General features: G+C 36.4%; 1 protein-coding gene across 2 annotated transcripts in view; it reads left to right on the forward strand.

The window, feature by feature from the left end:
- LOC129870134 (DNA polymerase delta small subunit) overlaps positions 1-19917 on the forward strand; it is a 37802-nt gene extending 17885 nt beyond the window's left edge. For both annotated transcript variants that reach the window (XM_055944748.1, XM_055944749.1), the window contains 8 exons: positions 4144-4212; positions 4296-4367; positions 4480-4571; positions 4648-4775; positions 5043-5144; positions 5213-5280; positions 16716-16782; positions 19677-19917. In XM_055944748.1, coding sequence (XP_055800723.1) covers positions 4144-4212; positions 4296-4367; positions 4480-4571; positions 4648-4775; positions 5043-5144; positions 5213-5280; positions 16716-16775 — 591 coding nt within the window. In that variant the 3' untranslated portion in view covers positions 16776-16782; positions 19677-19917. The remainder of the gene's footprint in view (positions 1-4143; positions 4213-4295; positions 4368-4479; positions 4572-4647; positions 4776-5042; positions 5145-5212; positions 5281-16715; positions 16783-19676) is intronic.
- The last annotated feature ends 4836 nt before the right edge of the window (positions 19918-24753 follow it).

A 24753-nucleotide genomic window follows, 5' to 3' on the forward strand; every position in this document is an offset into this window, starting at 1 on the left:
GGTTCAAACCGTAGATACCTTTGCTGCTTTGGACAACAAAGAAGAGGAACAGGTGGAAAAGGAACCTAAGGCAGTACAGAATAAGTCATGCAAAGATTGGGTTGAATCAGCCTTTGGTTAGATTACTTAGAAGTCTCCAGAGAAAGGCAAACAGAAGCTGGGAGAACAAGCACCAAATACAACAGTCCTAGAGGTTGATGGCAACATAGAGAAAGGGCAAGAAGCACCAGAAAAGGTTACAGACAAGTCAAAGGAGAAAAACATTGAGAACATGCCACTACCATTGAGTGAGACTCCACAGATCACGACAGATACAAATGTAACACGGGAAGGGGTCACAAAAGAACACACAGATGCTCCTGAGGTTCAAACTGTTTCTGAGTACGATATGTCATCAGTCTGAGGCAACAATGAAAATGCAGAAGGAACCTCACCTGTAGAGTGAAGGAAAGGGGGGATGATAAGGACTCAGGGTCCATCACAAAGGCACAGAAAACATGAATGATGAGAAGAATGAACAAGAGAATACAGTAACAAATGAAACTCCTACAAACAAAAACTCCCGAGTGAGAATCTTACTAGTCCGCATAAGCTTTTGGTGATGGGATTGGAGATTATGCGATGGAGGGGGAAGATTTATATGGCCGGCCAAAGATTAAATGGGGTGGCTAAAACCCTACCCTTTCTCAAGAAATGAGGGAGAAGTGGATTGTGATGGAAGCTTGGAGGACACCATGTGGGATAAGACAATAGTTGCATTAGGGAAGTAACTAGAGAGTTGCTAGGGGTGTCAAGGAGTAACTTTGGTGCTCAACAAGGGGATTGATGGTGGAATGGAGAAGTCCAAGGCAAAGTGGAAGCGAAGGAGGCTGCTTACGCAAAGTTGATGGAATGCAAGGATGAGGAGGAGAATAGGCGAATAAGGAAATTTATAAGGCGGCAAAGAGGAGGCTAAGTTAGCGGTACAACAACAAAGACGTCAACTTTTGAACAACTGTATGTTGAATTAGGGGACAAAGTCAGAGATAAGAAACTGTACAGGCTCGCAAAGGGGAGAGAGAGGAAGACCGGAGACCTGGATCAAGTGAAGTGCATCAGAAATGAGGAAGGCATGATGTTGGTGGAAGAGACCCTCATTAAGCAAAGATAGCAAGTTCATTGTTCTCAGATGAGGCTGGACGGGGTTTTAATGAATTCCCTACCATTCAAATGAAACATCTTATTAAGAAGGGTTCTGATCATTCTCCTATGGTAGTTCAATGTTCTCAGACTATATGAGTGATAGCCATACCTTTTAAATTTCTGTATATGGGAACATTTTCCAAATAATATCTAGAGCCCGTTTGGATTGGCTTTAAGTTGGTCAAAACCAACTTAAAGCCCCTTTTCAGCTTTTGGACGTGTTTGCCTAATGCTAACTTTAAGCCAGAAAGTTCTTAAAGTCAGTCAAAAATGAAATGTTAGGATTCCTAACTTTTTTTTTGTTAAGTGCTTAAAGTCATTTTCTTTGACCATGGAAATTACTTTTATATCCCTTATATTTTAACTAAATTCCCAAACTACCCTTTTTATTCTTTTAACCCAAAAATTCACATAATTTTCCTCATTTAATCACTTTTATCCAAACACTCAACTGCTTATTTATAAAAATAACTTTCAGCACTTTAAAGTTCTAAAAGCACTTCATACATAAAAGTTACTTTTTTTAAGCCCATCCAAACGGGCTCCTACTCTTGAGTAAGTGATTCAGGTTCAGGAAAGACAGTTTGAAATAGCTCCTACACAACAGAACATGGAAAGCTTACACTAATCCCAGGGAGACCTTGCCAGATACCTGAACCCGGAGGAAGAATATTGGAAACAGAAAGACAACATGAAGTGGTTTGAGGATGGTGATAGAAACAACAAGTTTTTCCATGCTTATGTGAATGGGAAAAGGAAAAGATTGTGGTTGAATAAGATACAAAATTCACAAGGGGAATGGATAAATAATCAACCAGATATGGCTGTAGAGGCAATCAACTTTTTCCAAAACCAGCTTAGGTTCTTGCAAAGGAAAACCAACTTCCCCGAAGATTTTGGCGTCTTGAAACACCTACCAGAGAAGAAAGGCCTTGACTTTCCTAAAGCTACAGAACACACGGACAACATCCATAAGAGCTTTCTAGATACAACTTTAGTTTTTGTTGTAACACTTTGCTTTTTAATTCTTACCCTCGCCTTTTGTTTTGCTGGATTTTGGCCCTTTTTACGGACAAACAATTTTCTATTTCTTGTTTTTTTATGATAAAATAAAATCCGGCCCAAGGACCGTATTCATTTTTTTGAAAAGAAAAGTATAAAAGTATGTGGAAACTAGGTTGCTCGGGACGTGGGTGTGGGATCTATACCCAATCTGATCAACCATTTTTGGTTACTTTGGTCAAATTTGAGGGAGAAGATCTAGACAAATTCAATGATTTCTGTAATCAAAACAAATACTAAGGTGAAATTGAAGAAAATGGAGCAACTCTCATATAAAAATTTCTGTTGTCACTCCCATTTGATTTTATTTCTTTTCAGGATTCTCCTGATCAATATTTTCTCAAGTTTTCCATATAATATCTCATCATTTAGGTTTATAACTCTATTAATAGATCTGGATTACTTTTAGCTGAAACCCCACACCCGTATCCATACATGAATCCATATTCCCGAATCTTAAAATTTAGATCGTAGAGGATCCGACCTCTAGATCCGCACCCCTATCGGACACCCGCACCCGAGTCCGAGCAGAAAGAGACAAGGATCTTTATGCTTGTTCAAATCATAAATGTTGTGCCTAGCCTAGTTTCCTGGGGTTACAAGTGCGTTATATTAAGAGCAATTTGAGGATTTGTTATTTGACTACAACATGGGTGGTTTTCTATTGACATGACTAAGTTGGTTTTCACTCGATCACCAATAATGTTCACCATCATTTAGTTTTCACTTGCTCTCCAACAATGAACACACCCTTTAGTTTTCACTTGATCACCCAAACGAACCCACACATCTCACTCTTTTTCCCCCCTCACTTCTTACTTCAATACACTGTTACAATGTATTTAGAAGCACAAGCGAGATTTCTGGAGTAAGCTGTGTACTTTATGTTGTTGCCGATTCTCTCTTAAACCTTTGTCTGAGATCTTCCTCTTGAATTTTCTGACTCTTAGTCCTCATTAATTCTACTGGTTTCTTGCTCTGGAAATCAGTTTCTGACTTGCTTGATTACTCTTGGAGATTCCTGTATGATCCATGTCCTTGATTACAGTCCAGCATCATTCCAATCTTGAGCAACTTTTTGACGTTATACTCAAGCCTGGATGTAGTCTTGGTTCAACCTTGATTTTGGAAAAAAAGGTCTCCTTTAGAGTGCTCGTGGACAGCTTCCATTGAGAAAAAAGGAAGGCTTGAAATAAAGATTTCCCCCTTTTGCATTTCCTGGAATCAAGTCCTATCCTTGGTTGCCATATTCAGAAGATATTTCTTCCTTGAGCCACGGCTTCTCAAATCTTCCCTCTATAGGAGGGATCTTTTCCTTTTTGAATCTTGGCAGCTTCATCTTTCCCCTTTTAGGAGTGGTTTGCCTTTCACTAGTCCATCTCCCTTGGACAAACAAGGCTCGGATTCTTGTACATCTTGAATTTCTTGCACCATATCTTCATTGTATATTTTTGTGCCTTTGGTCAAAGAACAACTTCATTAGTGACTGCACATTTGTTATTCAAATATATTTGTCATCATTAAACGCTAGGGTTAACAAATAATGTTCCAATAATAATTACTTATTAAGAATACAAAATTAGGTCTTGCTTCTATTATTGTTATTAACTTAGCTGCTTTGGATCTTGAATTTCTTAAACCTTTGATGGTCGTGCAAAACTAGTTGATACTTAATCAAAAGATTCAAGATAATAGTATTTAATCAGTACAGGATCATTTAGTGGACTCATGTCTTCGGTTCATTTCATTTTTTTTTTTACTGTCTTCCCCTAAAAAGTGATAAAAGGAAATTCTTTTTCCATGTGCTGCAAATTCTTATAATTTGGTTTTCCTCGGAGCTGCAAACGACGAGTTTCCTAGTCTCCATCAAGACACTAACAAAACTTGATTTTGTTGCAGAATATGGGGTCAAAGGACCAGTCCAGATTGTTTGAGCCAATTAAAGAGCTTGATATTTTGTTAACTCAGGTCTTCTTATCCTAAAATTGGAACCAACATAGTAGTGCAAACTGTACAATATGGCTTAAGCAAATGATTTTCTCCTTTTCCAGATTGCAGCAAGTATACCTTTGGATATCATGCCAGGGTCCAGTGATCCAGCAAATTTCGCCCTGCCACAGCAGGTCTTCCTTGCTTAGCACATGTTTGAATACTTCCAGTCAGCATTTCCTAAATTCATTTTCTTTAGATTTTCAGAGGTTTAATTGGTTTCAGTGATCATCTGTTAAATTTCAGCCTCTCCATAGATGCCTTTTCCCTGGATCATCAGCTTACAGCACTTTCAGATCTTGCACGAATCCACATTGCTTTGAACTTGACAACATCAGGTAAGATCCAATAGTTGATTATTTACTAGTTAAAGAAATTTATTCATTGTTTGCACGGTTATTGCATGATCATCAGGTTCCTAGGTACATCTGGTCAAAATATTGATGATCTTGGCAAGTATTCGGAGGCAAACAACAATATTGAATTTATGGAGAGAACATTGAGGTGGAGACACCTAGCACCAACAGCACCAAATACCCTTGGTCAAAACTTTTTACCTTGCTACACTTGGAAGTACTTATGATTGTGGTTTTCCATGCCTAAAGTTTTCTACTCTGCCCACTTTATTCTTTAATTTTACAAAGTCATGCTTTTAGATTGCAAATTGAGTTGATGACACAAAATATATGATCTTGGAAAAGAAAGAGCTAAAAAAATGGCCATTTTTGTTCTTTGAAGAGTTTGCAATTCAATTTGATTGCATATATTTCTTCCAGCTGAGTTGGTATATTCATCCATTACATTTCCAGGTTGCTATCCCTTCACTGATAGGGATCCTTTCTATGTCGAAACATGTCCCCATGTTTATTTTGTTGGCAATCAGGATAAATATGAATCTCGCTTGATAAAAGGTATGTTCTGAATTTTTGAATTGTTCAAGTTCCTGGAGAATGTATGTGATCATTACTACTATCTGCAGGATCAGAAGGGCAGATGGTAACACTTATTTGCATTCCTAGATTTGCAGAGACTGGAGTCGCAGCGGTGGTAAGCCTCCACTGTTTTTATCAGCTGTCTCCTCAGCATGTTTAAATTAACATAAGCTTATCAATTATATAGTCTCTTCTCACTGTTCTTGCAATGAAGGGAACTACAGAAAGAGGTTCTGTTCTGAGACAGATATCAACTTTTTCTGCATAATGGGATGTCTCTCTATGAAATATGAATCGGATGCATAATAAATTCTAGCTTTCCAATATATTTCCTGTGAACGGGGAGTGTTATGGTGCTAATTTGCTTTTTCAAAAATTGTTGTTTGACGGATATTTATCATTTTAAGTTAACTAGTTCCCGAACACGTGTATTGCACGTGTATCTCATGCTTAATAGTATAAATACTTTAAAAGTTCAAGAATATGAACTAATTTTTTTAGTCCAAATAAAAATACAAAATTTTATAGAGAGAAAACACACAAAAAAATAGAGAAGAAAAAAATATTCAAAAATATTTAATAATAATAATAATAATAATAAATCAAGGTGATAGAATAAGCAAATTGAGCCCACAAAACCCCTCTATTTATAGCTAACAAAGGATCGTATGAACATGTGTTTATTGTGCCTTATTAGAAAAATCACAACCATTCAAAAAAGTCAACCCTTTGGGAAAGTCACAACTCATCGGAAAAGTCACAACCTTAGAAAAAGTCATAACCCTTCGGAAAAGTCACAACTCTTTAATGTCAAAAACGTGCCTACTTTTAATATAATATAACATAATATAATTAGTAAATAAAATATAAAAGATATTCTAAATTGGGTGTTTTTAGTTGGGGTATTATAGTAATTTAATATTCAAGTTTTTTATATATATATATATATATATATATATATATATATATATATATTTGTTTAAAATTGGGTGTTTTTAGTTGGGAATCTTATAGTAATTTAACATTCAAGTTAGAGAGTTCATGATTTTAAGGTAATTATATATGTGTGTGTGTTTAAAAATGAGAGGAAACCCTCTATTTTTAAGCATGGACTTATTGTGCCTTATTTGAAAAGACACAACTCTTCGGAAAAGTCACAACCCTTTGGAAAAGTCACAACTCTTCTGAAAAGTTACAACCCTTTCGGAAAAATCACAACTCTTCAATGTAAAAATGTGTCTGCTTTTAATATAATTTACATAAATAAATAATTAAATATAGAAGATATACTATATTTGGGTGTTTATAGTTGAGGGTATTATAGTAATTTAACATTCAAGTTAGGAAGTCACAACCCTTTAAAAAAGTCATAATCCTTCGGAAAAGTCACAACTCTTTACTGTTAAAAGGTGCCTACTTTTAATATAATAGAGAAAATAGTCAAATGCCCCCCTAACCTATTCCGGGATTCTCAACTACACATCTATTCTTCACGGGGATCCTATTACCCCCCTAGACTATTTCAAAATGGAATTAATTTCACCCTAAACTGCAATACCAGATTTGTTGTGTGTGGTGAAATGTGAGCACCAACCCATATTTTACAGTTGGATTTTCTATTTAAATTTGTTTTTTGTTTACTTTCTTCCTCATTCTTGTTCTCTTCATCACCTTCCACTGCCTTTTCACCATTAAAGCAATATCAAAACTTCTTCTAGTGATAGCAAAAAATGTAAAAAAAGGTTAGATATTTTAAAAATCTTATCAAGAATCTTCTTCTAATGATGAATTTGAACAAAAATCATTAATCGATTTTGCTGAAAATACAAATTCATCAAATGAGTTGAAGAAAAAAATCAACTTTTCTGCAAAGGATGAACAAGAAATTGGGTTTATTTTATTTCTTTTCTGATTGTAAATTGTGTGTAAATATAATTATAGATCTAATGTTTATTTTTGGGTAACTTGAAAGATTGATTTGTATATATGAAAAAGATGGAAAGTGAGGTAAACTAAGATGAAAAGTTCCCAACAAATTTATCTTCTTAGTCTTTTGGCTTCCTCTTTGCGTCGATTATTCCTCTCCGTCGCTGGCACAACCAATATTCCATTAGAGATGGAAGTATTTTGGCAGTTGTTTCTTCTTCACCATGGAAGTGGGTGAGGAAAAGTAATTACCTCCAGAAATTAATAGAAATAGAAAAAATAAAATATAGATTATTTGCTTATAACAGAAATGTAATAAAAATATTTTTTACCATGTTTTTTGCCTCTCACTCTCTCAAAGAGAGTGAAGTACACTCTCTGTGCCAACTCAGCACTTAAGGGTTTATTTATTCCACTTTAGAGTAGTTCAGGGATGTAATAGGACCCTTGTGAAGTATAAGTGTGTAGTTGAGAATTCGATAATAGATTGATGGGACATTTGACTATTTTCTCAATATAATATAATATAGGAAAAAGGCATAAATTCACCCTTGAACTTGTCTCGAAAAATCAGTTACATGCTTAAACTATCATGGCAACCTATTACACATCTATACTACTTAAAAGTGAATTTATTTACTCCTGAGACGTATAACACCACTCTCACAATGGGAGGTGTATTACATTCGTGCCACATCAATGCCATCTCACTGCCACATAAGATGCCATGTCTGATTTCAAGAAAAAAAATCTCCATGTCATTCAATTGCTTCTTCTTCAATGAACACCACCATGGCCACCATATTAGTACCAAATCTATATATTTCATTATCAAAAATCAAAGTAGCCGCCACAAATTTCACCATCTACGGTTAAACTCACCATCAGAATCACACTATCATCATCGTTCCCACAAAAATTGTAAAGAATCACCACAAAATTCAATACCCATAACCAAACTCATCACCATCAAAAGGTACAAACCCACCACCAAATATCACCACCACCATCATCAATATCAATTTCTTCTTCACCACCACCTTCAATTCCCTCTCTTTACCACCCACCACCCATCACCAACAAATCCACCATTATATTTTATTTTTAAACTCAATCATCAATTTTATCAACCACCAACAGAATCGAAGAGAAAAATCGAGTATAATGAAGATAGTAAAATTGGAAAAGAATTAAAATAGAATATGATGGGTGGAGGGGAAGAGGATTCAGGTGGGGGTGGGGTGGATGAAAATTGGGTATGGTAGGTGATGAAAAATAAAAAAATAATGAAGAAGACGACGTAGGTGGGGTGTGAAGAAGAAGAAGAGGTGTGGGGTGGGGGTGGGGGTGGGGTAGGGTGGTGGTGGAAAAGAGGGTTTTGATTTATTTTTTATCAAACGCGCTTTATTTTATTTATTTTTTAATTATTTTGCCACGTCAGTTTTAGGGGGTAAATAAATTTACTTTTAAATATTAAAGGTGTGTAATAGGTCGTGATGATAGTTTAAGCGTGTAACTGATTTTTAGAGACAAGTTTAGCGGTGAATTTAAAAGATATACTAAATTGAGTGTTTTTAGTTGGAGGTATCATAGTAATTTAACATTTAAGTTTATATATGTGTGTGTGTTTAAAAATGAGAGAAAACCCCTTTATTTTTAGCCTACAAAGGGTAGTATGAACATGAGCTTATTTTGCCTTATTAGAAAAGTTACAACTCATTAGAAAATGTACTAATTTGGGTGTTTATAGTTGAGGGTATTATAGTAGTTTAACATTTAAGTTGGGAAGTCACAGCCCTTTGGAAAAGTCACAATTCTTTTGAAAAGTCATCACCCTTCAATGTGAAAAGGTGTCTGCTAATATAATATAATATAAATAAATAATTAATATAGAAGATATACTAAATTTGAGTGTTTATAGTTGAGGGTACTATAATAGTTTAACATTCAAGTTAGAGGGTGTTCTTAAAAGGTGTCTGCTAATATAATATAATATAAATAAATAATTAATATAGAAGATATATTAAATTTGAGTGTTTATAGTTGAGGGTACTATAGTAGTTTAACATTCAAGTTATAGGGTGTTTTTAATTGAGGGTATTATAATAATTTAACATTCAAGTTAGGGAGTTCATGCTTTTAAGGTAGTATAGATATAGATATAGATAGATATATAGATATAGATTTAACCATTAGCTAGTTCTCTTAAAGCTTTTTAAATTGTTAAATTTCAAAGACAAGCACTCTATACTTTAAAGTTCCCCAACATTTTCCACATCAAGTTTCATATAGATATAGATTTAGAGCCCGTTTGGATAGGCTTAAAAAAAGTAACTTTTATGTATGAAGTGCTTTTAGAACTTTAAAGTGCTGAAAGTTATTTTTATAAATAAGCAGTTGAGTGTTTGGATAAAAGTGCTTAAATGAGGAAAAATATGTGAATTTTAAGGTTAAAAGAATAAAAAGGGTAGTTTGGGAATTTAGTTAAAATATAAGGGATATAAAAGTAATTTCTATGGTCAAAGAAAATGACTTTAAGCACTTAGAAAAAAAAAGTTAGGAATCCTAACTTTTCATTTTTGACTGACTTTAAGAACTTTCTGGCTTAAAGTTAGCATTAGGCAAACACGTCCAAAAGCTGAAAAGGGGCTTTAAGTTGGTCAAAACCAACTTAAAGCCAATCCAAACGGGCTCTTAACCATTAGCTAGTTCTCTTAAAGCTTTTTAAATTGTTAAATTTCAAGGACAAGCACTCTGTATTTTAAATTTCCCCAACATTTTCCACATCAAGTTTCATATAGTTGTAATGGATGACTATATCATGTGTTTGTCGTGCAATCTTAGAAATGGATATGCCAAATACTTCTTTTGTTACCACAGTCTTACCCTTCCTTATAGTCCATACTTTAAAGACTTGTCTTCTTGACAAACATCAACCGTAGACTTACCCCGAAGATCCAGGAACAAGCTCCCAAATACTTCTAGAGTGTAAGACAATCATGTCCTCAATCATAACCTGTCACTAACCTGGATGAGAAAGAGCTTCACCTATAGTCTTAGGGATAGAAACATATGATAGTGATGATACAATCGATGATAACTTTGACAAGTATATAAAGGATTAGGGTTACGAATCAAACAAAAACCTTTTCGAGTGGCAACAAGAGGACTCTCTGGGGACAAGTCTGCAACAGGGAAGGAATCTAGTGTCACATGTGAATTGTCTGGACCGGTTGAAGAGTGCAGATGATGATGATACGTTAAGAGTGGTGGAGTAGGAGCTTTGGCAGATAGAGCGAAAAGATAGACAATGGCAGAATATCGAGACGATGGAAAGGGTAAATCCTTAGAATGCCGAGTTTCTCAGTAGAGGAGAGTGTAAAGTAGGTTTTGACTTTCAAAGGAGGTAACATTAGTGGACATCGGTTGAGCACTGATATCCTTTCTGTTATCAGTGAATTCAGTCCGAGCAACATGAGCATTTCTGAGAGGTCGACCATGTAAATAATAGCACACTTCACAAGTACGGCCCAATTTGTTACAATAGCTACATCTTGACCAAGTTTTCCAAGAACGATACTCATTCAAATTTCCGGTCTGAGACTCTTGAACAGAAGAGTCTGTTGATGTCACTGTATGACGGGATGAATCGGTGGTGCAGCAAGCCGTAATAATTGAGAGAATAGATTATCCACAGCAGGGACAATAAGGTTAGCCAAAATTTGGTTTGCACCTAGTCAAGTTCATATGGAAGCCTGGAAAGTGTCAAAACTAAAAACATCTTCCGACGTTAACCCAATTGCTTTGTCAATATTTGTAGTAGCAGGCATCAACTCATTGAACTCTTCCATCACTACCTGAACCTGTCCTAGACAGGTAAACATTTGCAAATCCTATTTTTTAATGTTAGTCAACTAAGAAAATCACATTATAAAAGCGAGAGGACATTTGTGTATAACCCACGAGCCTTTTTTCAAATTAAAAAGCAAGTTTGGAATGGACCAAACTGAGGCATTAACTCCGAATCAATAGATTTCCACAATTGGCTACACAATTGAGCATCAATGTTTTCCCATTCTCCCTTATCCTTTTCATTAATATCCTTGGCCTGTTTAATTAAGTGATTTTGAACACCTTTCCTTTTGCCCCATAATTGAATAGAATAAGACCAAGATAAATAGTTTGCACTACCCATCCAAGGTTTTGCGGTGATAGAATAGTTTAGGATTCTGGAAACCATAGTTTTAGCACAAAGTATTTAATTTGAGAGACACGATGATGAGTCAAAGCAAAATCTAATTAAAGACCAAATATACGATTAAGTAGGTGTTACCAGGGTGCTAACAATGTCAAACAATAGAGTAAAATCTGTCATGAGTCGGAAAACTGAATAATAGTTTTTTGAGAAGCTAGATTTCATCCGGAAATTGAAGATGGTCATGAGAGGGTGGTGTTTGGTGGTCGGAATGAGGAGGTACTTAGTAAGGTAGCCTCAGAATGACCTGGTGAAACCACAACAGAAAGGTGATTGTCAGAATTTGACCAAAAAAGCTCACACACTTCGGTACATGGAGTTGACGCGCTGGCTGGAAAATTCTTTTTGACTATGCATGAGGGTGCGTGTAAGGTTTGCTTCCGAAGAGGCTGACTCGGGTCTGCTCACTGAAGGGTTAGGGATTTAATGATGATGTTAGTTTTCACACCACATTGAAAGAGAAGGTGGTGACACAAAACAACCCTAGAAAGTCAACCAACTATGTGATCGTGTTTTCTTTCTAGGTGTTTCTCACCAATGCTCTTGTACCATTAGAAAGATGAGAAGAGAAAACTCTACTTGATTATTCCCTTAAGCTATCGGTGTTTAAATAACTAAGTTTAAATGTCCGAGAAAAGAAAGAAAATCAATACATAATTACCATATAATTACAAGGGAACAAATTAAGATGCATACTATATCTATGACAACAACAATACTCCGTGTAGTCCCACAAAGTGGGGTTTGGGGAAGGTTTAGTGTACACAAACCTTATCCCTACCTCAGTGGTAGAGAGAATGTTCTCGATAGACCATCGACTCAAGAAATAGTCCAAAGCAATCTAGGAAAAGAAATAATGGAAGTACAAGAAACAACAAATAATAACAAAATCAACAAATAGTAATAATACTACAACAAAACAATTTGATGGTCGAAGTAGAATAAACAACAAATAGTAATACAAATTGAAGGACAAGAAACTACAAGAGTAATACTACGACTACTAGTTTGATGAGAATAGCAATACAAAACAAATGGATCAAATGTTTTCAAATAGGGGGTAGCAGTGGACAAATTAAAGAAATTTGTCATTTGCTATATGCATATGACACTATCATTTTTTGTGAACCTAGGGAGGACCAGATAAGATTCATCAGAACATTCTTATTGTTTTTTGAAGCCTCCTCGGGTCTGAAAGTGAATTGGGGGAAAAGCAATTTATTTTCAATCAGGGAGGTGACCAACATTTTGAATCTAGCAGATATTTTGGGATGCAAAGTGGAGAATATGCTAACAGTTTGCTTAGGCATGCCCTTAGGCAATAAGCACATGGGTATAGAAATTTGGGATGGCATTGTACATAAAGGAGATAATTAGCCAGATGGAAGGCTCAATATTTGTCTCTGGGAGGCAGACACTCTCATCAATTCAGTTTTAGATTCTCTTCCTACTTATGTCATGTCATTATTTCCGTTAGGCCCCCAAAGTTTGGAAGAAACTGGATAGATTAAGGAGGGACTTCCTTTGGCATGGATGCAACGAAATTAAAGGTTATAACCTAGTCAAATGGGAAATAACCTTGAACTGCAGAGACAAAGGGGGTATGGGCATTAGAGATTTGAGGAAATAAAACAATAGCCTTTTGATGAGCTGGTTATGGAGATATAATGAAGAGGGGCAAGCCTTATGGAAGGATGTCATTAGATCGAAGTATGGTGAGTACAATCCTTGGTGTAGTAATGTTAGTGTTGATGTCTATGTGGCGGGGGTTTGGAGAACTATTAGAAACTTATGGCAAAAACTTGAAGCTAATATATACATTGGAGTGGGAGATGGCAGGAGAACTAAGTTTTGGGCAGATGCGTGGAACAAATGAGTCCCTCTAAAAGAATCCTTTCCAGATCTGTTCTTACTATGTAGTAATCTATATGCAAATATCAATGAATGTTGGATAGCACAAGGGTAGAATCTGAACTTCAGAAGGTTTTTGAATGACTTGGAAGTAGAGAGTGTGGCCAAATTGCTAGAGTTATTAGAAAAATTCTTTGGCACCACCAATGCTCCTGATTCTTTGAGATGGAAACATAATAAAGATGGGGCTTTCACTGTGAGCAGGGCATACAAAATAGAAAGCCCCCGACAAGGCAACTCTAAGCAAAGTTTGTGGAGAAAGGCATGTAGAACCTTAGCACCAACTAAGATAAAATGCTTTAGGTGGTTGGTTGCTAGACGGGCTTGCCTGATGCATGAAGTGTTGAAGAGAAAAGGAAAGATTATAGTATCTTGGTGTTCATTATGCGGGAAGGCAGAGGAGACCAACAAGCATCTATTCTTGCATTGCAACTTTACAACACAAATTTGGGCCATCTTCCTTAGTCTCACAAAGACAAACTGGACCATGCCCCATCATACTTGTTAGGTTGTTGGATAAGAAGAGGGGGGAGCAAGAGCCAGAGGGCATGGTGGAGGATAAATCCACATTGCATTTGGTGGACAGTTTAGAAAGAAAGAAATAGTAGAAACTTTGAAGATATGTCCAATTCCTTTCAGAAGGTTAAATTGAATTGTATTGTTTCTTTTTATTTTTGGTGTGAAGAGAAAGGTTTAGAGGAAACATAGCAGATTATGGAATTATTAGGATCCTTGTAAGTATTTTTTTTTCTTTTCTTTTCTTTTTATTCCCCTCTGTTTTCTGAAGGTCACCAGCATATCCTTAATGATGAAGAATACAACATTACCATTTAAAAAAAATATTACGACCACTAGTATGGAGGAACAATAAGACAATGCAGTCCTACCTACTAACCCTCTACCATAATTCATGTCCTCCACAACCCCCTATCTATGGCCATGTCCTGGTGAGCTGAAACTGCATCATGTCTTCTCTAATCACCTCTCCCCAATACTTCTTCAGTCTACCTCTGCCTCTTCTGAAATAATCCATATCCAACCTCACACTTCTGCACTGGGGTATTTGTGCTTCTCCTCATCACATGCACAAACCATCTTAACTTTGCCTCCTGCATCTTGTCCTTCACCAGAGCCACTCCCACTTTGTCCCGAATATCCTTATTTTTTATCCTATCTCTCCTAGTATGCCTACACATCCATCAAAACATTTTCATCTCCACCACTTTTATCTTTTGCACGTGAGAGTTCTGACTCGCTAACACCTCGCCCCATTACAATATAGTTGGTCTAACCACCACTCTGTAGAACTTGCCTTATGTTTTGGCGTCACCTTCTCATCACACAAGGCTTCGGATGTGAGTGACATCCTTTATTCTGCACCAATATGGTGAGTGACATCCTCATCAATCTACCAATATCCCTGAATAATAAACCTAAGATACTTGGCACTCTCTCTTTTGGATGGCCTGTGTATCAAGCTTCATTTCCATGTTAGCCTCATGCCTTATATTATTGAACTTACACTCAAATATTCTGTCTTGGTCTTGCTCAACCTGAACCCTTTAGACTCCAAGGTCTCCTCTAAACCTCCATCTTAGTGTTAACTCCATCGCGAGTCTCGTCAAATGAAACTGTCGTCTGCAAATAACATGCCCATGGCACCTCACCTTGAATTAGTCACGTCAATGCATCCATTTTCAAGACAAATAAAAATGGGCTAAGGGCTGATTCTTGGTGCAACCATATCAGAACTGTGAAGTTCTCCGAGTCTCCTCCCACTGTCCTTACCTAGATCTTGGCTCCAACGTGCTTTTTCTTGATCACCCTAGTGTATGCCACAAGTATACCTCTAGCCCCAACCACCTCCAAAGAACCTCCTTGAGAACTTTGTCGTAAGCCTTTCCTAGATCGATGAATACCATGTGTAAGTCCTTCCACTACCTGTACTCATCTACCATTATCCTTACGAGATAAATGACTTTTGTAGTTGAGAGTCTCGACATGAATCCAAACTGGTTCTGGGAAATAGTCATTACAATTCTGAATGTCACTCTTGTTCTTGTACAACAAATCATTTTACTCCATCTCCGTGCTTCAGGCATCTTCGCCGTCTTGAAAACGACATTGAACAACTTAGTCAACCACTACATACCTGCCTCACATACTCTCCCACAATTCCACCTTGATCTCGTCTGGCCCTGTCGTTCTAACCCTACCCAACATACATAGGTAGTCACCACATGCATTTGCAGAAGCAGTAAGATCACCTCTATGAAGTTCTATACGTGTGCTGGAAAACTGAATTTTGCAGCAAACATTATTGGAAGTAAAATTATTAAGCTCTTTGAATTTTATGGTGCATCAGAAACCAAGGACACGAACTCCCACATTACCAGAACTTCGGACTACCTCTCTGAATCTCAAGATCTTCGGTGTTTGCACGGGGAGACTAGACTTCCCCACACACACAATTTTTGCATTTTCAATTCTTTTGCAACACTTTTGAGCTAGAATTGATTGTTTTTAAGTCTATTTAAGCTCCAATGCCTCTGAAACCATAGAACAAGATTAAACACACCGAATGACATAAAAGTAGCTCACGAATCAAGCATTTAAACTAAGTTTGGTTATCCAAATCACTATATAAAATAGACATCAAATTTCTGCTGTTGTTTGTGTACTTGTAAAGTAAAATAAGTAAATTTGGATGTGGGTTATAACTTATGAGTTTCTCTTCATTTTGTCTCTTTTTGGGTAATGCTTGGCCTTGTCACAACGAAGACACTTCGATCTAAACATGAGCATGAGATCCTTCTAAAATAATAGTTCCACCATTTGTTTTAGATGTCCTAGTTTGACTGCTTGAAATTTAAGATTGTAATGAATACTTTTGAATTTTGCGGTCTTAAACTTAAGGTGTGTATAACATTCCAAAAATACATTGTAAGTGTAACGGTCTAAAATGAACCACGTTGTTGATTGATTGATTAGCGATTCCCCAGCTTAATTATAGTAGTAAATTGGTATTCTAACTAAATGTAATTGATTGTGGAATATTACCTTTTCTTATTTAATCTTAGGACTCATTGTACAAGAATCCATTCTTATGAGATGTAAAATTATCAAGATATACAAAGAAGCTTTTCTTCTCGGAAATCTTTCACATTCCTATATGGAAGTGTCATTAAAGTTAAAAAGTGAAGTTGAAATTTACGAAATATAGTTTTTTTTTTGAAACAGACAGAAAAGTAAGTAAGATATATAATTTGAAACGGGAAGAGTAAGAGTTGTTTTTCCTTTTTTATTTTTATTTTATTTTATGGTCATGTTAGATGTGGTCAGAAGATCTTTTTTTATGACATTCCTTTCTACAATAATACTAGGTTTAATTTCCTTTTTATTTTCATTATACTCCTTTGAATAAGAATCATATGAACTTATCTTTTCTGTTACTGCAGTTGAATATCAGAAATCTTGAGTGCCATATGCTCAGCTTTGCCACTCAAATCCACTCATAATAGCAAGGTACAAAGTAATGGCCAAAAGGGTGTATATTTCAGCTAAAAGTTGCCATATAAGTGTATTTCTGTTTCTTGTTATTGTCAAACAGCACTTTCATTGGATTTTACTTCCTGATTTTGGTTTCCTTGAACCCCTGTTGTTGTTTGATATTCTTCTCCTTCCTTCATCCTGCAAGGATCTTTATACCATCCATGTTATTGAAATTGCAAATACCTGGTGATGTTTCTCAAGGCACTTGAAAGTTCATGTAGGAAAGTTATGCAAGTTAGGATCCTGGGGAGTGCTTGCTGCTAGACCAGTGATAGGTGCATGAAAGGTTGAACAAAAGAGGAAACTAAACCAAAATACGAAATAAATAAATAGATAAACTTAATAATAAGTGAGAAGAAGAGGAAGAGGAAGAGGAAGAGGAAGAGGAAGAGGAAGAGGAAGAGGAAGAGGAAGAGGAAGAGCAAGCTTAAAAAAAGAGAAGAAATGAAAAGGAGAAGTATGGACACGGGCGAGGGTGAGAGGAGAGAGATGGTGCACCTCTTATTATTGCCTGCTTCTAGAAAGTAATAGGATTTGTTTTGTTGAGTTTTCTATTAATAGAACAAATTACTCAATCCCAATTTATGCGATTCACTTTCCGTTTTAGTTTTTTCTAAAAGAGAAAGAACCTTCATATATAATTTCAACTTTAAATTTTTCATTTTACCTTCATTGAAATGATTTATAGCCACACAAATATCTATGACTTTTGTTAGAGAAAAAATTTCAAAAGTCAATCTTTCTTTCTTAAACATCATACCTAATCAAAATGCATCACAAAATGGGACTAGTGGAGTATATGGTTATTTAAGTTTATAGCTATATCTGGTGTAAATACTAACCTAGTTCATTTTATGCTGAGAATAGTAAATGGTGAAATTGGTTGCATGTTTAATGGAAATGTAAACAAGAAATGCTACTGAGAGTGATAGTATCGAATGGCATGGCATTCCCAATTACGAGAAGAGAGAAGCTCAAAGTTGACTGGTTCATCTCTTAAAGTAGCTAAATTCCACCATGCTAGTGATTGTCCGTATCAGTATATGAGAGTCTATTTGATGAAGTAGTTTATGGCATGCATCCAAAAGAGAGTGCTGTGGATTGCTAAGAGCAGGGAGCAAACAAAGTCCAAAAAATGAAGTTTCCTGTCCCTTCTTCTTCCGCTGTTAAACAATGATGTGATGGAGCTTTATGGACTGGTTGATTCACAAAGTTAGAACAACAAGTGTCACTGCCCAAATCACCAGTGCTGTGATTGACGCCCAACATTCGAACCAAAACATGTTGGAAACGACAAATCACAAAAGGAATTTAGATAGATTGTGAAATCCATAATCTGCTCAAGAAAGACATAAAGGGAAATTTGGCTCCGTTATAGCACATAAATTGGCATCCTGTAACCGATACCCACATTTCAGGCTACAAAATTTGTTCTCATTTTGTTTCAATTTATGTGGCACACTTATGTTTTAGTTTGTCCCAAAAAGAATGTCATTTTTCTATAATTAGAAACAATTTAACTTTAGAATTCTTCTTTTATCTTTAATTTAATGAAATGATTTATCTAATGTTTGTTTTAGACCACAAATTTGAAGTGTTTCCTTTCTTTCTTAAACTTTGTGTTTAGTCAAATGGTGTCACATAAAATTGGGATGGATGGAGTATCTCATAACCGAAAAGATCTAAGGGTGCCAGCTGTTTCTTTTTCAAGTAACGATAATTAGGGAAAAAGAAACTGAACATATTGATTCCAATTTTGAGAAGATGACTCCTAAACTCTCTATTTTTTTCTTACCCGACATACTATCTTGTGTAATTAAGATTTTACATTTGCATTCCATGGCTTCTGAATCAGATCTGTACAGTGTTTCCGCGATTGACAGGGAGACGAGTTCTTGTTTTCTTTTTAAAATATTATTTTTACTACTATTTTTTTTATGTTTGATGTAAAATATTTTTACTTGTTTTATTGTGCCGTTCTTGTGATTCTTGCGTTTTTGAAAATTTCCACATAAACTTATATTTATTCCCACCACTATGTAGCTTTGAATTTTCGAATTCTCTCTTCTATATATTTTATAAATTACTTCCCCCAAATTCCTCAAAGTTCTCTAACACTATATCTTGAATACCCTCTCTCTTTCCTTACAGTTTCAGCCAAAATCTTTCAATATTTTTTGTCCAAATCGCTTGACTTCCTTTTTCGGCTAAGAAATGTTGTTTAGTTTTTCGATTTCGTGTTATATTGCCACTTTTCCTTTAATTTTCAGTTCTTCAGCGTCTTAATTGTTGGGTTGAATGATGTTTCATTTTTTGTGTTCACATCAATATATCCAAAATAAAGACTTGAAAGAACCATTAAAGCTTAGTTCGAATTTTTTCCGGTTTGTTTGTTTGTTATTTGTGTTGATTGAGTTTTGTTGGAAAGGAAGTTGAATATCAATACTCCATTTTTGTATTCCCTCCCACTGCATCCCGTGTATTAATTAATTTTCTCCTCAGTCACGATATTTCATAGCCCACAACATCTCTATTAATTGAATTCCTTAAATTACACCTCCTTTTCGTTGGGTAGTTCTTCCTGTAATTAAAATTGTAATGTGTGGAAGTTTTTATTAACTATCCAGAATCATTTTACATGGAAGCTCGCCTTAATGTTTTCATGTCATTTATCTTTTCCGAAAGTAATGGGGTTTGTAAGCAAGTTCACGACAACACACGAGTAATTTTCTTCCTTCTTTTAATTTGATATGAAACAGATAACGTAAATTGAACAGTTCCAAAAGATTTGTTTCATTTTCTTGTCTCTCTCCCTCTATTTTTGCTGTTTCAAAGCTTTAATACTTGGAATTTCTATGTGATTGCAGGTAAAAGGAGATTTTGGGTTTACATTTTGTCTTTGGAGGTTCAAGAATACTTTGTCTAGACTCTCTTCAATCATTGCTGTTAATTTGTATAATTAATTGGTTTCTCTTGTAATATTAATTGATACGTCTTTAAATTGGATTCTATACAACTTTTTATTTTCTACGCACTGAAATGCCATCACATTTTGGTTTGTTCCTATTTTGATCTTCTGCAATCTTTACGAGTTGAGGGTAGTCATTGCATTCCAGTAATCGTATGCTTTTAACATTTTTTTTGCTGCGGCATCCCGCTTTGTCATTTAAGCATAATGAAATAGCATCCCTGTTATATTCCTGCTCAATAAATATTCTAGTTTATGTGATACGGATTGGAATTTGTAGTCAATTAAATTTTTATATGTTTTAAAAATTATTTTAAATTGTGAATTATTATGATTTATAGTATATTTTCATAATTTTCACATAATATATGTTATTCATTGTTTCAATTGATGGATTTTAAGAGTCGATCAAAATTTTTAGTTTTTTTTATAGATATTTTAAGTTAGTTATTATGATTTATAATATTTTTATATTATTCTCTCTCTATATATATAAAAATACAAAATCTTAAAGAAGAAAACATATAAAATTATAACATATAAAATTATCAAACTATTCTTGGCATAACATGTTGATGAAGGCTTGCTTGCTTTTCTAATAGGAATTTCTACATTAATGATTTTTTTTGATTAATTATTACTTTTTTTGGAATATTTTTTTTTATTACAGCCTATAGCATAATTTATCTTGGAATCACTCATTGCTCTCTTCATCTCCCTCCTTCTCCAACACTTCATCTTTTTCCTTCTCCGACTAACTTCATTGGAGATGACTTCTCTGGCGAACACAATAACGAACAACAACTACCCTAATTCTCATTTTTTCGTTCTCACCTTCACACCCCCACCAAATAGACCAAACAACAACAAACGACACAATAACTGAATCGGAAAATCATCAAATTCCAACGAAAAATTAGGAGCTTTGGCCAGCTTCATGAAATCGATGATGTCTAGTATCTATTCTTCTTTTTTTTTTTACTCCAATTTTTATTTTATATTTCAATTTGTAACTATTAAAATCAAAGAAGATGACAGTTTCTATGCTCGTTGCTTGAGTAGAAGTGTAGAACATAAAATCTGTGATGTTGTTAAATCTGAACAAAAAACTAATGGTGTTCATTGATTCTATGAGCTTCATGAAAATTAATGTTTAGATTTGAGCAGAAAATTCTCCGACGTTCGAAACTGGTGGTGGTGTTTGGACCAAAAAGTTAAGGAAAAGGGAGTTTAATGATTATGGGTGGATTGCGTGGTTATTTATTTTGGGATTGACTTGAGCTATTGAGAGTCCAATGGTGGTGAATAACCAGAGAATAAGAGGTGCATCTTTGCAAAGTTGTATTATAATTGTATTAAAAGTGTCATGACCCGATTTCTCAGGTCATGATTGTGCCTACTATAATCCACTAGTAGGCAAGCCGACCCATATTCTGGAACTGTAAGTAATGGGAAGTCATGGTAGAAGACTAACAAATCTATCTAAAACAGTAATGAAATAACAAGAGCTTATATGAACGGTGGAAGCAACTAAATATATACAAATCAAAATGAATCCCTCCCAAAACCTGGAAGTCACCTGTACAGAGCTACTAGTAAAAAGTGTACAAGTCCCAAAAGTGGACCACAGAGCAAAGTTATCTGAAAAAGGAAAAGACAAGCAAAATGTATATACAGAAGGAGATGGAAAAATCCAGGATGCAATGTGCTCACCCACGCCTCCGAACACTACCGCAGCTGGCTCGAACTCAATGCCAATAGCTAGTACCCAGACCTGCATCATGAAAACAGATGCAGAGTGTAGTATGAGTACCAAAATAATAGGAATCTAACTAACTCGTCCGGGCTCCCATAAACCCGATGGGTACGCTCGTGCACAAATAAAGACTAACCACCTGCACGGACTCCCATAAGCCCAATAGATGCAAGAATAATTGAAGGAAGACGAACGGAGCCAAAAAGGATTACATTATTACCACTATTTTCCCGGACTTGAATCGAACAATCTCCAATTGTAACACCTCAACCCACAACTGAGAGTAGTCGAAGATTTAATCGAAGATTCATCAAGAAATCAGGAATTTAACCACATGCAAGCTGGACCACGGACTAAAACTGGGTAACTGTAACTAATGAGTCTATGTGAGTGGGCTAAACCACGGACTAGGACCGGGTAACTGCAGCCAAAGGTCGAGCACGGGTAAGCTAGATCGCGGACTATAACCGGGTAATTGTAGCTAAAAGTCTGAACACAAGTAGGCTAGACCACGGACTGGAACCGGCTAACGGTAGCTAAGCCTGAACATTAGTAAGATGGACCACAGACTAGAATCGGGTATCTGTAGCTAAGGAATCGATCACAAGTAAGCTGTACCACAGACTGGAATCGGGTATTTGTAGTTAAGGAACTGATCACAAGTGAGCTGGACCACAGACTTTAACCCAGTAACTGTAGCGAAGGGATCGAACCGATTCAGAATCCGCTTAAAATCATGCGTCACGGGAAGTACCCCCAAATCGAGTGCCATAAATATGTCCTTCCATACCAAACCAAATATACCCTGAATCGCCGAGGAAACATCCAAAAATCAAGGACCGAACGATATAGGGCAGATAGAAGAATAGGGCATTATGGACGTAAAATCACAAGCTGAGTTACTACCTAGGTAAGGCTCAAACTATCAGACTCAAGTCTACTATATCAGTCTATAGGGAGCTAACCGTCCGAAACGACATCGGAAAAGCTCTAAGGCCCAAGACATCAAATTCGCGCAAATCTAAGGCAAGACTAGTCTAAGCCTAGACTAAGGCCAACATTCTTCCAAACATATAACCACAGGCACAGTATTCACCACAAGGAATGGATCAACAATAATAGGAGTCATGCTTACACAGTCCATTAATTACCCGAAATCAGGCCTAGGACATGGATTCTAGGAAATTAGCATGCTCGACACTCAAACCCCTCTAAACTCATACAAATCAATGTATAATTGTCTAAACATTTTAGTATTACTAGGGGAAAAACTGTAGCCTACCTCAAAGCTGACCACGCGCGCTCCCACTCATGAAACCAAAGGTTTTCCCTTCCGAGAGGCCTTCGAATGCTGCCACTATATCAAAAACAGAATCACAATATTAATGCGATCGTTATGACACTAAAAGCATCGTATTCGAAGATAGACTAATTTTGGAGTCAAAATCAGAAATTGTGGGACCCACTCTGTTATTCATGGAATTGACTCCGAGAATAGCCACTAACTACTACCCCTAGCTCATTTTCCAAGAAGGAACACATTTCACACCTCAAATCAGCCTCAACACTAACATGCATTCAAGATCAACCTCAAGATTTAGAACTTAGAAAGGCTGGAAAATGGAGAATTTACCTCAAGGGAAGCCTCAACTCCTAATTCTGAACACACCAAAGGATTCCCCTCGAAAATCTAAGCAATATAATCTTTTGAATCACTCGAATCGCCCAAGAATTGAAGAAGAAATCCCCCATTAAAGTTTAGTTCAAAATCTGGAAATCACGACTTAAGAAGACCCTAAAGTGTCGCTTTAGCGACCACCTGGGTATCGCTTCAACGACGCCTACCTAAAAGGAAGTTCTCTCTTTATTGACTATTATTCGCTCAAGCGATTAGTCGCTTTAGCGACACCCGTCCAATAGGTCTGGTCACTTTAGCGAGCTTCTGGACGCTTAAGCGATACTCGCTTTAGCGACTAGGGGTCGCTTAAGTGACGACACCAGACACAGCTGGTGCAAGAACAAGCTTAGCATGCCAAAACCTCCGACGGGGTGGTCAGGATTCATTCAGAACCTCGTGCGCGTAAACGAGATATGCTATCCTATCAAATTTGACTTTCCGGACTCAATGATGCAGTCAAAATTCCCATACGATGTTGTTACGACTGAAAGTGGATCCCACACCCAAAGGCTATTTTGAGCTAAATTTCACAGCGGGCATCGGGACTAGATTAAAAACCTCGGGAAGTGAACAAAGGATTGTTCCAGACCAAACTCGATATTCTAAAAGTAACCGCACTATTAGAATTTTCATTCGAGCACATTTTCGAAGAATGTTGACCAAAGTCAATTGTAGGCCAAATTTCAAAGACAAAAGCGCCAAATGGTCCTAAACTCGCACTGATTGCCTTGGTACTCATGCCGACCATGATTCTAGCCTAATTTAGCCACCCCAGAGCTGATAGAACCATCAAAATTCTATTCTGAGGTTGTTTTCCTAAAGTTATGACCAAAGTCAACTTTTCAAGTTATAAAAGCTCCAAAATAGGGAAATGGGCCTAAAATCCAAACAAACGACCAGGCGATCGAGCAGTTAGTGCCTGCAAGTCATAAATGACTTGGGGTCACTACAGGAATGATCTAAACAATGGAATAAATACTTAAGTTCAAATATGACCTGGAGGGTCATTACAACATCTACTACTAAAATAACTTCGTCCGCAAAAGTAAGAGTCGAGAAGTACCTGAAGGCTTAAATAGGTCGGAGAACAGTGCCCAGATCTCATGCTCGATCTCCCAGGTATCCTCCTCGACTGGAAGATGCCTCTAGTGGACCTTAACTATAGAAATGGCTTTGGAACTCAATTGTCTAACATCTTTAGCCAAAATAGCAGCTGGCTCCTCAATATAGTTCAAACAATCATCCAAGTCAACCGCATCCTGCTGAATCACATGGGACTCGTCTGGAACATACTGGCACAACATCAAAACATAAAAAACTAGGTGAATAGCTGAAAATGCCGGAGGCAAAGCTAACTCATATGCAACCTCCCCAACTGCCCTCAATATTTCAAAAGGACTAATATACCTACGGCTAAGCTTGCCCCACCTCCCAAACCTCATCACGCCCTTCATGGGCAATATACGGAGGAATACTCTGTCACTAATAGAAAATCTCAACGACTGACGCCTACGATCTGCATAGCTCCGGTGTCTACTCTAA

The sequence above is a fragment of the Solanum dulcamara genome, chromosome 10 (genome assembly GCF_947179165.1).
Source record: "Solanum dulcamara chromosome 10, daSolDulc1.2, whole genome shotgun sequence".
Taxonomy (NCBI): domain Eukaryota; kingdom Viridiplantae; phylum Streptophyta; class Magnoliopsida; order Solanales; family Solanaceae; genus Solanum; species Solanum dulcamara.